Source organism: Talpa europaea (genome assembly GCF_964194135.1).
Source record: "Talpa europaea genome assembly, chromosome: 1".
NCBI classification, from domain to species: Eukaryota; Metazoa; Chordata; class Mammalia; order Eulipotyphla; family Talpidae; genus Talpa; species Talpa europaea.
In genome coordinates, this window is record NC_140073.1 from 94,081,911 (window position 1) to 94,098,194 (window position 16,284).

At 37.6% G+C, this 16,284-nt stretch overlaps 1 protein-coding gene across 3 annotated transcripts in view; it reads right to left on the reverse strand.

The window, feature by feature from the left end:
* Positions 1-16,284, reverse strand: part of CACNB4 (calcium voltage-gated channel auxiliary subunit beta 4) — a gene marked incomplete at both ends in the record, with an annotated part of 227,641 nt that overhangs the window by 18,170 nt on the left and 193,187 nt on the right. For all 3 annotated transcript variants that reach the window (XM_084237967.1, XM_084237968.1, XM_084237969.1), the window contains 5 exons: positions 4,461-4,570; positions 12,348-12,406; positions 13,695-13,775; positions 13,999-14,018; positions 15,472-15,548. In XM_084237967.1, the coding sequence (XP_084094093.1) occupies positions 4,461-4,570; positions 12,348-12,406; positions 13,695-13,775; positions 13,999-14,018; positions 15,472-15,548 (347 nt within the window). The remainder of the gene's footprint in view (positions 1-4,460; positions 4,571-12,347; positions 12,407-13,694; positions 13,776-13,998; positions 14,019-15,471; positions 15,549-16,284) is intronic.

Below are 16,284 nucleotides of genomic sequence, written 5' to 3' on the forward strand. Positions count from 1 at the left end.
CAATCACCTTGATATTGAGCTATTTATATAGCTATGTAGTTTTTGATTGTTCTGTTCTTAAGAAATTTTATCTTAGAAGTTGAAAACACATTTAGGAGACAACTGAAATATATGTGCAAAGCAATATCACATGAAAAGTAAGTCACAATGAAATAATTTTTATCAATCAACAACTTATTAACACTTTATGGATATAGGTTTTAAAAATCTCACAATTCATCTGTTTAACCTTTTTATATCACTGGTTAAATGTTCTGTGTCTACTCTTACAACTAGCATATTTGTAAGTCTTAATTCAAGTATTAGGGTCAATGAACTTTTACAAGGCATGATTATCTTCAATATTTAAAAAAAATCAAACTAAGACCAACTACACTAAAATGATGCAATGCATCTAGGTGCAAATTTATTTGGCTGGCAGTAACAGCCAAGTGACCTGAATGTGTGTTCTGAATCTGGTCAAATGAAAAATCTGGTTATTTTCAAATAACTAGTTATTGCTGAAGCAATCAAGTTATTTTTTAAAAGCAATACAGATCATCTCTAAATACATAATATGGCTTTCTGAAATGTAAAAAAATTAATATACATTTCATAAATTGCCTCACTTATTGGGTCATGTCTAAAAGTCTGAGTTAGACTAATTTTCAGAAAGATAATTTTGATTTTTTTAATTTATTTTTATTTTTTGGTTATAAGTATGATTTAAAGTTAAAATCTCATCCAAACTACAGAGTAGGCAAAACTGCCTGGTATAAATTATTTCAAAAGAAATGAACTTCTAATACTTAAGACAGAAATGACCTAATTACCTTATTTCAAGAAGGTCTAATAAAAAGATGATGTAGCTCTAAATATCCTAATTGAAAAAGGCTTTTGTCAGGATCGTATAATTTGTTTTGTTTATCCATTGCAAATTCAAGTTCACAGCACCCACCAAAAAATTCTCCCCTTGTAACAAAAGGGATTGACAGGTTGTGTGGGATAAATACTCAAGACTATCATGTAAGTATTTTCTTGTATTTTGCAAAATTAGCATGCAATTCTTACTTCCCACCAAAATCACTGTTTACTGCATAATCTGTTATTAGAAGTATGAATTAAAAAGTCAAATATCTATTATTTTTCATATTGTCCAAAATTAACAGACTGAAAAATTTCATGTCGCTTTAAAAGGCAAGTCACTTTCAAAATAACAATATAAAGAATTTGGAAAATTAGGCTTATTTGCAAAATTCTAAAATCACGTATGTTAGTAATAATGAAGCACTTGTTTCCTTTTTCTCATAATTGTCAGAAACAATTAAAAGAATAATTTCTGTTCAGAAGCACGTTTGGAGAAGAAGGTTTATTTTTACTGTTGTAAAATTCTGCCTCAGACTGTTGGTGTATGCTCTCCATTTGTTATTTTCATTAAACGTCTACTGGTAAAGGAACTCTTGACCAGTACTGTACTAGAACAAGTCTATTGTTTCAAGCTTCGAGTCTGACTATGATGTAGCAAAAAAGGCAGTGACACCAACTGGAATGCCCTGGTACAAAGAATCCTTTAGGCTCTCTGAGTCACTTATGTAAATAACTCAGAAATACCTGGCTCTTAATTACTCTGCAGCAGCATTGAGGTAAATGTGGTTTCTTACAGGTGCAGAGGACAGGCACACCTACTGCTTAACCACTAAAATACTCTTGGGCAATGGGTACCTTGGCGTAAGCAGACAGCTAATGGGGCAGGGCAAGCCAGCAGGCTGCAGAGGGCCACCTTATTCACTGGAGTGGGCCTCATATTTGAATAATATGTATATAGAATGCAGTAGACATATTATGTGTGAGGAAGAGAAAGTCATATTTACCTGGATAATTCATTTTCTTAAAGAATAATTTTAATCAAAACCCCCAAATCTTTACTATTCATGTTTATCTCAGAAGGTGTCCAATGGGCTTTTTTTGTCATGATCTTATTCCAGACAAATGGAGATCTGAGAAATCATGGATTATGATGACTACTGCTTGACCATGACTGATTTGGACCCACTTCTCTTTAGCAGCTCTGTTACCTGTGATCTTTCTGATATCCAGTTGCTTAAACTACTTCAGTGGTACCCATTAAACATCCTGTGGGAAGTAGGGGCTTATGCCAGGGAAATATTGTATACTATAATAGTTTCTCTTGGAATTTCATGTGCACATCACTCTTCGTATCTCAAAGCCTCTAAGAAGTTTTGCAGAAAAGAAATCTGCCAACTGTAAATCTATAATTTCCAAGTTTAATTGACATGGGAAAAAATTTAGATATATCAATCATTAGTAGTTTTTAAAATGAACACTTCATGGATTCTATTTCAGAGATCTCTTCAGCAAGGTACACTATAACCCAGCACACTGACTTCCATTTGCTTTTTCAATCTCCTGTAGCTCTCAACCCATGGCCTGCAAAAACCATGGCATGCTATGCAAAAAACTACTTGTTTCTCAACCAAAGTTTATTTTAAATATGTTGATGCCTTTCTATATTCTTGTCTACCTTGAAGAATGAGCTCAAATGAAACTTCTGTGAAATCTTCTCAGACACCTCTTACTCTCTATCTTTTCTTTATACCCTTAGCTCTTTGCTCATAATTTCATTATCTCACAGTATTTTTAACTATCTGTTCCTTCTTTCTGCTTGCTCATGGATAAGCTACTTTGCTTTAACTGTATCTATATATTTCCTAAGTCAGGCAAAACCCATGGCACATAAAAAGTGCCAGTAAACACTTGGTAAAGGATCTACAAGTGTGCATTAACATGCAAACAAATGGCATAAGAGGTTCACACAATGGTTTATGATAGATTGCTATTAAATTCACTCTAATAGTTATGGTCATATGACTTTAAAAAGTAAATGGGAAAACCAGTAAGCTGAACTTGTTTATTAACTCAATATTTATAATAACTCCACTCACTCCATTGACGCTAACAACAGGTGACTAGATGACATGAAATGACTTCAAAGAATAACCAAAAAACCCTTGGCTGGTGCAGATGGTTGATGGAGTCAAGTAATGAAGTTTATACTTTGAAGTATGTTTAAGCCTTTCATTATACATCTGAAGAAGAGTGGTTAAAAGTCACAGTACAGAGTGAGAAGGAAAGAAGGTGGAAGGCAACAGAAAACAGATGCTTGTTTATCAAATTTTTAATCTAAGTTGGCATCCTTGTCATTCATGACAGTTGACTTCAGTTACCTAATGTGACTCACTACTGTCAACTCTGCCTTCATCATCTCCTCAGTGTCAAAATACTATGCTTTTAAGAGTGTTTTTCATTCTGTATGTGGAAGGTTCTAAATACAGGACTAAAGGAGGAACCAGTGATATCTGAGATCTCGACCACACAAGTGCCAACAACTATTCCATTTTTTATGTTTAGCATGCTCTTACAAAGCAACTATGCAACAATTTATTGAGTAGTTACCATGTGTCAGTGTTTTCCAGGAATATCGAGGTCTTATTGTGTAGCCTCTTTTCAACCTGGACAATTATTGGCTCAGCAAAGCCTTCAACAGATCCCTGATGGGATGTTTGGGCTTTCACTCTACCTTGGAGATCCTACATTTTTCTTAAAGATTTTTATCATCTATAGAGCTCAATTTGGTACTTTAAAAAATGTAGTGACACAGAAGAGCCCGATCTTTCTGAGTTGCTCTCAGTATGTGAATGAGGAAAAAAAAAAAAAGATAAGTGGACTACACCACTCAAGACAATCACAGAAACCACAAATGGGCTTTTGAGATGAAGGCTATGATTCACCAGCAGCATGGATTTGCTTCTGTAGTTGGTGATTCAGTCTTCCACCACCCTGCTTTTACATGACTTGATAAAGCTAACCACATATAGTGATTTTTGTCTTCTCCAGGATGGTGACCTTCAGGATGTTTTCTGACTGGTGCTCCAGAAAAGACATGTTTAAACTCCCTGCATGTCATTAATGGTGTTGCAGTTTCCACTTACAGATCTGACTACTCTGACTAGAAGCAAGCAGCAGAAGCAACACTAAGAACACCATTATCTAGCTTTCTTCTAAAGAACTGAGAAGGTAGACCATTTCTTTTCATGTCCTCTCATTTCCTTTCATGTCAGCGGTGACTCAGGTATGACAGATATCATTAGCCTCATTGAGAAGCCTGGGCAAAGTGGAGATGAGTGGTTTCACGTGGCTAGGCAGTAGCAGGCTAGAAGAGCCCACTGAGGTTTCTCCCCACCAGACTACTCATTAGTTAATTGACTAGAGCTGAGAGAGAGGACGCACTGGCTGCTACAGGACTCTGTTCCCTTCTTTCTCTATGACTGGCATTCTCCTCAGTTAATCAGCATTTCCCCATTCAGAAGGGGGAGCAAAATGGAAATGACATTCAAAATGCAACATGTATCATCCCTGTCTGAAAGTGCAGCTTAGAGAAGTACCACAGTTGAACATCTTACCTAAACTGGACCGAGTGTTTGAACGTTCAATTATTGCTCTCTTGCTGGGATTATTTAGGACAGACCTCTTGGCAAGAGAAATGTCAGCTGTCACTCTCGTTATTGATATCCTATGAATAGGAACACAGAACAGAACAAACCAGTAAAAATGTTACAGGTCTCTCCAAGTGATTTATAACCACAGTACTTAATAACCACTTTACATACTACAGTGCAACCACAATATAATAAACATTGGCCACAAGTATGAACAGACTTTGGCTAGTGTTAAAATACAAGCAGGGCAGGATGGAGGAAGGATTTGGAAATTTAACAAAAAATGACTGCAGTAAAAATGCAACTCTTTCTCCACTATCATCTGCCTTGCTGAATTCTTTTTTTAACACACACCGTACCAGGAGGGAATCAAAACATATGAATAAACCATGTTCTCTCTAGGAAGCAGCAACATAATTTCCCCACACTTCACAGCGGACTTGCTCTTGATCAAGCCTCAGGAACTGCAAATGCTCTGCCTGGGCACCTCAATGCTGCGGGTGAAATCCTCTTCATTTTGAAGAAATCCTCTTCATTTTGATCATCAAAAGCAATCAACTATGGGCCTCCCCGGTGGCGCAGCGGTTGAGTGCTGGGTTGCAAAGCTGCCCGCAGCCTCTGTGGCGCTGGTTCGATCCCCAGCTGCTCCCCGGCCACCGGAGGAGGGTCCCGCATGGCGCGCAGACCTCTCCTGCCGCCCGCTGCTCCCCGCAGCAGTGTACTTCGGTCCTTCTGCCTGTTCTGCTCCCCGCTCTGGCTCTGGTGAATTCTCTCACCCTCCCACACTTCTGACTGTACCCAGTGCTTGTATAAATAAATAAATCTTTAAAAAAAAAATTGCAGACTTAAAAAAAAAATCAACTAGTTGGTAGCAATATTGCATTCCTGTGCTTGATCATTAATTCATGATACATAAAGCAATTTTCCACAGGCACAAAGGAGTGTTTCATTTCTAAGAATATGAAAAAATATGGTTTCTTTTTTTACAGGCACAAGACTCTTCAGCATACTTGGATATAATTGTGAATGCATATGGTGGGAGTTATAAAACACTATAATTGAGGGCAACATGAGGATTGTGCCAAGATTTTGATGTTAGAAAGTATCCTATAATCAGGGAAGAGAATAGAATGAAGATATCATCCATAAGTGGAGAAAGGGTTCTATTTGCATATGATTTATCAAATGAGAGTCTCTGGAATTTACAACTTTAAAGTTATTAAGTTTAAAATGGAACTGTTCAACTTCAGATTACAATCTACCTGTAGAAAGCAGAGTCCCTATGTAAGCCAATTATTACCACCGTGGACTTTTCTTCACTCTTTTCTTCAGAGCCTGGCAGAGTTCCAGAGAGAAGACAAGGTAACCTCTTACCTTTATACTCAGTGCCCTCAACCACCTCCATTTTCAAGCTTCTTTGGGAAGAGGGTAGAGTTATTAACAACTATTGAGTTATAAGTCATTTCACACCTCTTTGGGACTACACTGTCATCACTCTCAGGAGACTTCACCAGACTTCAGTGACCTGAAGCCTCAGGGAGAATTTAAATAGTCCTTTTCACAAACAGTTGGAAATTACTTCTTTAAAACAATAGGCTGTGCCGAAAGTTCAAGTGCCATGTTAAAGCTAACTACTCCTTGCTTGTGTCACTGTGTTGTATTTATAAGCTGTAGATGGTCAGGAAGTAATATGGGGCCCTAATAAATTATTTGATGCCTTTCCAAACTTTCTTCTTCAGAAATCAAGAGTTTGGTGAAATACCTATGGGACCACTGAGAACAGTGAAAGGGTCTGAGTCAGCAGGATTTACCTCTCCTACTCTTGATACCAAATCCAATGCAGGGTGCACCTCTGCATTCCTGTTTCTACATTGGGGCTTTAGAGATGATTTTATTGTAAAAAGTTGTTCAACTGCTAAAAAGACCTTGAAAACAGTGGTTTAGTACAACATCTTCATTTTACCAAGAAGAAAACTGAGACTCAGAGAAGTTCCACATAGTGAGAGGCTGAGAAAGTCGAATACACAGGCCTGTGAGCACCAGGCCAGGATTTAATCTCTTGACTCATAGTTCTCTTGCAGTTTCAGTTTTCTTCTCCAGAAACCTGACTCTCCAGTGCAGAGGCAACGGTTGATGTTGGCCACGTGCATTTAATAGTCAGGATTTAAATTAGGACAATGTCAGGCGAACTTCAAATCTGAGTCATCATTCAGGCTGTTACAATGAGGAATAAACTCTGATAGGCAGTCCTTGGGGTTAAAATGCTCTTTATTTACAGAATAGAGTTTGCTTATTTTGTTTTTGTGTTTTTAGCTTGTTTGTTTTTTAAGAATGGAGTTGCTAGATAGAAACATACAGAGCAATTCAAATATATTGCTGGAGGGAAGTGGATTAGATTAGGGACAGAATTAGTGGATTAGATTAGGGACAGAATTAGACTTTCTAGAATAATGACTTTTTCAAAAACAAAATAACTAAAGCAGAAAAAAAAAAATCTTCATCTATTCCCAAAACAGGAAAAGGCATGTAGACAAAAGCATTCTTTTCCTGTTTTATTTGTTAATGAAATAGATTTTGCTATTATAAGATATTTCTTAATATATCTGGAGGAGGTTAAGAAAAGATAGACACAGCCTCAGAAACCCTTCAATAAGACAAAGGAATTTCTATTTTCTATGCAAAGATGCCTATTATTATCAAAATCAGATACCAAATCCAAACTCTTTTTTGGAAAATGGCTCCTCATTAACGTAATCATATTCATCATTGAATGCTGTCTAGTTTAAATATATTTTTTTTACTACAAATAATAAACTTTCTACTTCTTTTCTTGCTATACTCATACCCTTTAGTGTCTTTTAGACTTCTGTGCATCTTGTTTGATAAAGGTCACTAAAAAGTTCCCTGGGAAATCTTCATGTGACATAGTGTCAGTGCAGTCAAGCATTGCTTAACAATGGTCCAGTAGAGGACAGGCCTCATATAAGAACTCCAACTGTTGCTACTTTTGTTTCAGAATTCATCTAAAAATTGTTGCAATCTATTGTGAGCTAGGATTATTAGTTTTCTCTGATTTTCTGTAGAAAAAGATACTACTCTTGATGATGATTTGACACATTCACTAAAAAATTATTAGTATTTCCATGTTGCTAAAGGAAAGTTATAAGATCCTTCTATACATTATCCTTGATATATCTGATATGCAGCTCTATTTGTATATTAACTTTCAAAAGTTCCTAATATTCATACAGAAAAAATGTTCCATAGAATATAATAATAATGCACTGTGAGTAGAACAGGGATACAGGTTATAGATAGCTGTGAGGATTTTTCCTGGATCTTTTTCTTGTTGGTTGTGTGATTGTAGACAAGACCCCATTCTTTGAGCCTCAGTATCCTAGCCACTAAAATAGTGATAGTAGTTTGCCAAACTCTCTCACTGAATCGTCATTAGGAGCAAACAAGGGAACAGATAAAAGTGCTTTTTAAAATAGTTATTCATAGTGACCTAGGTTCATAAGCACATATATAATGTACACAAGACAACTTTTGGAAATTTGAAGACTTGAAGGAAACAGTTTCTTTATATCCTACCCTCAGAAGTTAGAAGTCTATCAAGAACTCTCCCATCCTGAGAGCCCAAAGGAACTTATATACACTTCTAGAGTATAAGGATCAGGTCAGATGTACTATAATCAACCTACTCATTCAAATATTCATATTTGGCATTGATGTGTTCAATTAATTATCTCTATCGTGTCTGAGTGTCCACCAATGAGTTTGCCTTTGAATAGAGGATAGTAAAAGAAGATGGTAAGAAAATTATATTGATAACAAAACAGAAGGTGCTATGATTTTCTTTTCCATTAGACGACTGAACTGACAAGTTGTTGTCATTACTGCATGGTTTTGCTCATTTGTGATAGCATCAATTGTTCCCACTTCCTTTTATCAGTAAGTATTATCTCTTTAGTCTCCCTAAGTTGTATTCTCACCCTCTTTTTTTCGAAAAAATTTTCTAAGGCCTTCTTTTCTTTAATTATTCCCTAGCTAGTGGTTTCCTCTAGCTTCACATCCTAACTATACAAGCTACATAATGTTTACTTAGGATTTCTGGCCATGGTCATTTCATTTACAAAATGTCTGATAACTACCATAGAGCTGATCTGATCCAAAAAGCCTAAAGTAACAACTTTGTTCAGATTTGAATGATTACTATAGCTCAACAAATTGCACTTGGTTTGAATGCTTTCTGCTCAGCCTATGAGTGGTAGATTCAACCAACTAAACCAACTTCATCTGAAAGGATGATTCCCCAATGAATATTTGTGGCATGAAGTGAAGATTAAAGTCCTATACCATGTGCATCCACTGTGTCCTGGTCAGACTGGTGCCAACGAGGCTGCTTGTTAGTCTCAGTGCAAAAAAACCTTCATTATGTACATGTATTCATATGCACAGAGGGCCCTCAGGAACTATTTATTATGGTGCTTTTTGTTTTATTTACATGCATTACAGTTTGGTCCTATAATAGGAGTTATAGCAATAAAAGTAGCTCTGAAGTGACTCAAATAATTCCTAAGGTATAAAAAAAAAAAAGCAAGAACATAATTCTGTAATAGTCAAGCTATTAGACTTTGATCACATTTATTGAAACATTTGTTAACCAAGATTTGAAAAACAACATGGAAGAAGAAAGCCTCTTCACAAAGGATCCCTTTTTGGCTCTTCCCAAAAATATAAAAATAAAGACTTTCTCCTGACTACTTTGTCTAATCTACTGTATTCAGTCAATGAAACTCTGAGTAGGCTTCCATTAGAACAGAGTGTTTATGTTGTATCACTGTGCTAAAGCCTTCTGTGTAGTTGTTCTCTTGGCTGATTTCAATTAAAGACTATTTGTGGTTTTCTATCCTTTTATTAAGTGGTAGAACACAACACAGCAGATTGTCATAGCTCAAATGTAAGGCTATTCCCCACACAGCAGACATGTGAGTCAGTGCAAAATTTTAAGTAAATTTCTTTTTCCTTATCAAAGTATACACATACTGAACCAATGAACTCATTATTGCTTTTTTGGCTGAACTGGCATCTTTTTATTTGGAAGCAACTCCATCTCCTAATCCCATTTTTAATATCTATCTTACCATAACTCTGATGTACATCAGATCTCTTTGGGGCTGAGTCTCTTTCTCCAGCTATTACTTTTGCTGCTACCTAATACTTCCAGATCTTCTGCTGTGTCATCAGACCCCTAGACACTCTTGGCATTGAAATTTTAATTCTATTTCTACCATTTTCAACAGTGTATAGGTGCTTGATGCAGACAACTCTACTAGACTCAGGGTTTAATTAAATGCATTTCCTCTTTCTGGCCCTCAGCATTAAAGAACACCAGATTTTCATTCTTGAAGGCAATAATTAAATCACTCACTTTCTCTTTACTAAATTACAACTTCTTTCTTCTTTTCCATTGGTGCTACCTTTCAAACCTTTAATTACACTGTCATTTAAAAGGATGCTCTGTGGAGATCAAAATAATCTAACACAATTGAGGCTGTGTTATGGTATGGGATTTGTTCAGCTTAGGAGCTGAACTTCCTTCATACCACAGGTTAAAATTATGTGGCTTTTAGCATAGTTGAAGGAAATGTGTGTGTGTGACCAAGGCCATAGGAAACCAAGCTATGCAGGTTAGCTGCCTCCAATCCATGGAGACCTGCATGATGGCAAAGCATTATTTCTGGGTCATCAGAGGGCTAGACCATGACCAACACTATTAAGTTAAAAAGTCATAGTTTAGTTGTTTCTTTGTAATGTGTTTTTAGGAAGTGAATTCCCAATTGCCAGTTGCCAAACATAGCTTATCTCTTATCTGTGATTGTTGGAGAAAGATTAGAATAACAGAAATTTTACATTTCCTTCCAACTTCCATATTATAGTATTCAGTGTTTTTCACTTTTCTTTGAAATGACTTCATTCTCTGCCCATATTTTTTAAATTAAGAAATGTGTAAGATTAAACCATGGCTTTCTTACTTAGCCCTTTGTGTCTACTAAATGAATGTGGAAGAGATTATTATTTGTTCAACAAAATCTATTTCCTCTTCCTCCTGGACACATGGCTAGACTACTTCCCAGCCTCCCTTGCAATTAGGTGTGGTCATGAGAACAAGTTCTAACCAGTAAAATGTGAAAATCAATGTGTACCACCTCAGTGTGGCATGATCCTGTCCCCACCTTCAGGCTGAAGGCCCCAAATGACAGAACAAACTTTCTGCCCAATCCTCCCTTCTCCCACTCTGTTCCCCCCACCCCAGCTGAGGAGAACCCATGTTAGATTGTTAAATGAGCAACAACTCACTTCCACTGTGTTTGAATCATTATACATTTTGAAGTTTAGTTGTTACGCCACCTATGCTAACACTAATGATGTAATGAAGTTAGTAATTTACAAGTGGCACTGAAGCAATCTGATTCTTGACATAACATCTTAATTAGGGCCTCCCCGGTGGCCCAGTGGTTGAGCGCTGGGTTGCAAAGCTGCCTGCAGCCTCTGCAGCGCCGGTTCGATCCCCGGCTGCTCCCCAGCCACCAGAGGAGGGTCCCACATGGCGCGCTAGACCTCTCCTGCCGCCCGCTGCTCCCCTCAGCAGTGTACTTCGTCAGTCTGCCTGCTCTGCTCCCCGCTCTGGCTCTGGTGAATTCTCTCACCCTCCCGCGCTTCTGACTGTACCCATGCTTGTATAAATAAATAAATAAATCTTTAAAAAAATAAAATAAAATCTTAATTATTGGAACTATCTTCTTTGTACATAGTCCCAGAAATTAATGAATATTTTAACGCTATTATTCAACAGATTCTTCTTTTGACAAACATATACAATTTGAACTTAAAGCATAATCAATTTTTTTCTTAAAATACTGTTTATTAAAATTTATTTGAAGATATTTAAAAATATTTTAAAAATACCTTCAAATTCTTTTTGTGTGTGTGTGTGTGTGTGTTTTTGTGGGACCCTTGCCGGTGGCCGGGGATCGAACTGGCACTGCAGAGGCTGTGGGCAGCCTCGCAACCCAGCGCTCAACTGCTGCACCTCCAGGGGAGGCCCAATACCTTCAAATTCTTAAATATTTGGTAAGTTGAATGCATTTACCCATACTTCTCAATATATAATATTTATGTTTTCTTCATTTCTAAAAAGGTTTCAGGTTTCTGCACATGGTTATTTTTATATGGAGAGTATTCTGCATTATGAAAGAGTTTAATACTGAATATTGAATCAAATGGACTTTTTATCATTTCACTGGGCCATGGTAGTATACATATAAAATAACAAAATATTTCCTAATTAAAAAATACACCCAGTACTAAGCATCCAAAGAACTATTATTCCCTACAAAATAGTTACTTAGGGATACTTTCCTTGTACTCTTTGGGAAAATATTTCTTATATTCTTCTTCTGAGGAAATTCAGTATTTTATTATGCATACCTGTATTACACACACACACACACACACAGCTTGAACAGTGAGTCACCCTATTTATCAGAAATAGTCTATATTTTAATTAATATTTTCCATTCAAGTTTGGTATGAATTCACAACCAAGTGAGAAAATAAAGTCAAACACATGCATTTAAATTAAACCAATAGATTATTTTCCTTCTCAAAGTCCCTTTCTTTTGGGGATTCAATGCTATACTTTATAACTTCTTATACTCAAAGCTTTAACACTGTACTCTTCCACTTAGAAAACTTTTGCAATCATTGGAAACAGAACCACAAATCAATTTATCACATGTTTCGTTAAAGGAAAACAAAATACAAAAACATCTATATATGTCTCACCTCCCATCAAACCTGTGCTTCAGGAAATCAAAGAGGGCTTTCTGCATCATGTCTGTTACCTTTGCAGAGGTGAGAAAAAAAGAATGAGGCAAACACACGCAGAGAGAAAGAGAGAAGTCAAAAGTGAGAGAGGTGGAAGGGAAGGGCGCTGTGCTGAGCAAAGACCTTATCACAGCCGATCCTCTCCGAGGGGTAGGTAATTGTAGTGGAAAGTGTTTTCATTCTTAACCACGCAGAGTTGCTAAGTTTCCCCCAAGTTTTTCCCCCAGGGTGTTGTGGAATGAACCAGCAGTGTACACTAGACCCAGGGCAAGCCTTCTTCCCTTATAAGGGGCTAGCAGACCAGGCGAGGCTGGCTTTGTGTGCAGGTGCTGCCTGCCCTTGGCAGACCTGGCTGGCTGTGCTTGCCCCCAACAAAGGGCAGGTGGAGACTCTCAGGCCAGATCTAGGTTCAACTGTCCTGCTAGTCTGAACGGGTGGATATTCTCCAGGCCCAAGGCTGGATTTCTGTGGACCATTCTCCAGCTCTGTCCTTTGACATTCAACCCTGACAGGAGGAGGAAGGGACAAGAGGGAAGAGGGGGAAAGGGAATGGAAGAGGGAAGGAGACAGGTAGGTGGGATTCTTAGAGAGTCATCAGTTCATTCAACATATGTGTACGGAATGCCCACGATGCGTCAGACATTGCCCTAAGAGAGTGGGAGAGGTGCCCTGAGGTTGCCACCTTCAGATTTTAATGTCCCATCACTCTTATTCTTAGCTATGCTCACACAAAGTCAAAAGAGCAACATCTGAAATCTAAGTCTTTACTCTTCACTCTTTTCCTTCTCATAAAGTATTATTTAATCTCTGAAGAGGTTCATCAATATTTTTGTTGGAGTTTTCCCCCCTTCTTATTTATGTCTTTTAAAATAAATAAGCAGAGAAATATTTGGTGGACTATGCTGTGTCTTGAGCACATAGCAAGGTGAGATTGTTGGTGCTTTGAGGATGTAGGTTTGCTGGCAGAGTGCTATGTTATCTTGTGTTGCTCATACTTGATTATTTCTAATAATCACGGAGCACTGGATACAGATAAGTCCTTTTCTTTATATTTAATACAGAGCAAACTTTTGATCACAACCATTACTAGTGTTTTGAGGGGGAGTTTTCTGAACAATGTTATGCATAAAGGACAGAAGTGTGTGAGAGAGGGAAGAAAGAACACAGGCTGCTCCCCCCGCCTTATATGATGAGAGTTGGCTCCACTGGCTCCTGTATGTAAACAGGTCCTAGAGGAGCAAACCCAAGTGGCTGTCTCCCAGGTTCTTGACCAAGAACTGAAGCATAACAGTGCGATATTTGTACCTCATAACCCTTCAGTGACGGCCCCACTAAGACCACCGGACGCATGGATGGCACAACATCGTAAGGAGGGATGTGCTCCGTCTGAAAGAGATGGTTCAACACGCGTGACAGGGTGAGAATAAGCATGCCTCCTCCAAAGCCACCACATTCATGATCTCACAGCAAGTGAGGAACAATTACCACAGGTTCCCACCAAGGAGGCTCATCCCTTATTTCATAGCCACTTGGGTCACTGAAATGGAGCATTGCAGGCAAGTATGGACAGGAACCTTAACAGTAGATTTAAGAAGGAAACACAACTTACCACTTTTTGCTTCTGTTTTGCTAAAAGACAACAATGAGAGCCATATCAAAATATGTAATCTTTGTAAATGATAGTACATGATTTTAAAAGATGGAAGAATGTACTAATTTGTCCCTGCAATTCTCATCATAACCCACTCTTTGGAGTACTACTTTATTACTTCATCCCAAATAAGCCAATTTTAAAGACATATGAAAAAAAATCAGACCACTTCCTTCCTTCATGAATGACCTAATACTCTGATTTCATGCTGGGCAGGAAGGGTGGCAGGGGCTCATAACAGTATGGGGAGTTCTGGGCCAGCTGGAAATCTTGGATTATTCCCCTGCTGGACACAGCATACATGTGGCTGAGATGAACTTGGATAAATAAAATTTGATGAAAGGAAACTTAGAATAGCAACTTGGGAAGGCATGATTATCACTTCTATTACTAGTTATATTTGGATTGTAATTTTGGTGAACCATGAGAAAATTTTGCAGTCCTTTGTGTGTTCTTAAGCTTTTTTGTCCATTTTCCAGATTATGCACACATTTTCCTATGATTGTTGCTCTTAATTTCAAATATGTTTATAATCAGTTATCCCTACTCTTTCCTATTTGCAATAATGAAAATTACAATGCCCTAAATGTCTAATGAATAAGGATGAGGCAAAATGCATTCAATATTTGAGTAAAGTAGCTTTGTGGTGATCCAAGCAGGCCCAGCCCTTTGGGGGTAACCCAGATACCTCATTTGGTTCAGAATTCTGGAGATCAGGAAGGATTCACAAAACCAGTATCTAAATATTCAGAACTAGTCCAGAACCAACCAAGTGTCCTGCAGTTATGGTAGGCTGCGAGAAATTGTTGGACTTGTCATTCTGAATTGGTCATATCAGATGCCCCAATGCAGCACTAATTCCAGGCCAGAATTAAATTAGTGTATAAGAATCAGGGAATGTGATGGAAGAAAAGTCCCCACTTGAATACCTCCATAATTTCCAAACATACAACACTCCATAACGTTCCTTTGTTACCATTAATTCCAAGCCTCCTTGTTTTCTGTCTAAAAGAAATGAGGTGATCATGGCCCAACCTGATCACCACAGCCCAGACATTAACAACACATCCTAAAACTTTACATGGAGACTGGAACAGAGCATATTCTTGAGCGTCTACAACTTTTTTTTCTTTTTAATATACCCTCAACATATTAAAGTCTATTGGGTTCTTGGGAGGAGTAATGAACTTGCCATTGTACACAATGGACATTACTGCATCTGGGGGTAAATAAGATTTTTTGAAATTATAAATATCTGAATTTTTAGACTCTAAATCAAATCAAATTACTATAGAAACCAAACGAGCAATGGAATATCCCAGGAAAATCTTTAAGTCAAATTTTGAATTATTTCTAAATTAGTAAAAACACTTGCATGCACGTTCAATTATTAAGAAAGGAATACATTCCTTAAAAAACTAAAATCCTCACCTGTTGATGTGGGTGTTGCTCGAAATGTCCCTGATACCATTTCTCCAAGACTTGAAGAAGAATTTCCACTGGATTTCCTAGGTTATAGGAAAGAAACTTAAGACTCATTCTCCAGACTCCTTGAAAACAGAACTGGAGAGTACAAAGCTTTCTTTGGCCTTTATCCTACTAAATAATTCAAAACACAACAAACCTTGCTATAAAGAAGAACTTCAAGAATCTATTTAAATGTTTTCTTTCTCAGAGAAAATGGGGACCTAGAAATAGTTTGCAAAAGTAACTCTCCTAGTTATCCAGTGCAGAAATGAGGCAAATGAACCACTGTCAGGAATGTTTTTGTGAACTGCTCAATTAACTAACACCATCACCAATGCACTAGACAGAAGTCAACACAGCTCAAAACAAGCAGCAGAACTGGAAGAAGCATTTCTTCTTAAAAGTGATTATGTCCATCGTTCCAGCAGTCAGGAATGCAACAGTGAGGGGGGGAGATAAAACCCCTTCCTTTTAGAGGCAGGGTCTGGTAGGAGAGATCAGTAGCAAACAAGATGAATAGTTTTTATGTAGTATTCTGATGGTAATAATTGCAGTAGAGGAAACTATGTCAGGATAGGAAGTAAGGAAAGGGAAATGGGCATAGTTTTAAATTGTGTGCCAGGAAAGAGGTCACTGAAAAGGTGATATTTAACAAAGATCTAAAGCAAGTGAAGGAGGGACCAGGTAGAAATATGAATGACAAGGCCCTAGTAAGAAGAAACAGCAAGTGCAAAAGCCCTGGAGCAGGAACATGTGTTCTTGATGTGTTCAAGGAGC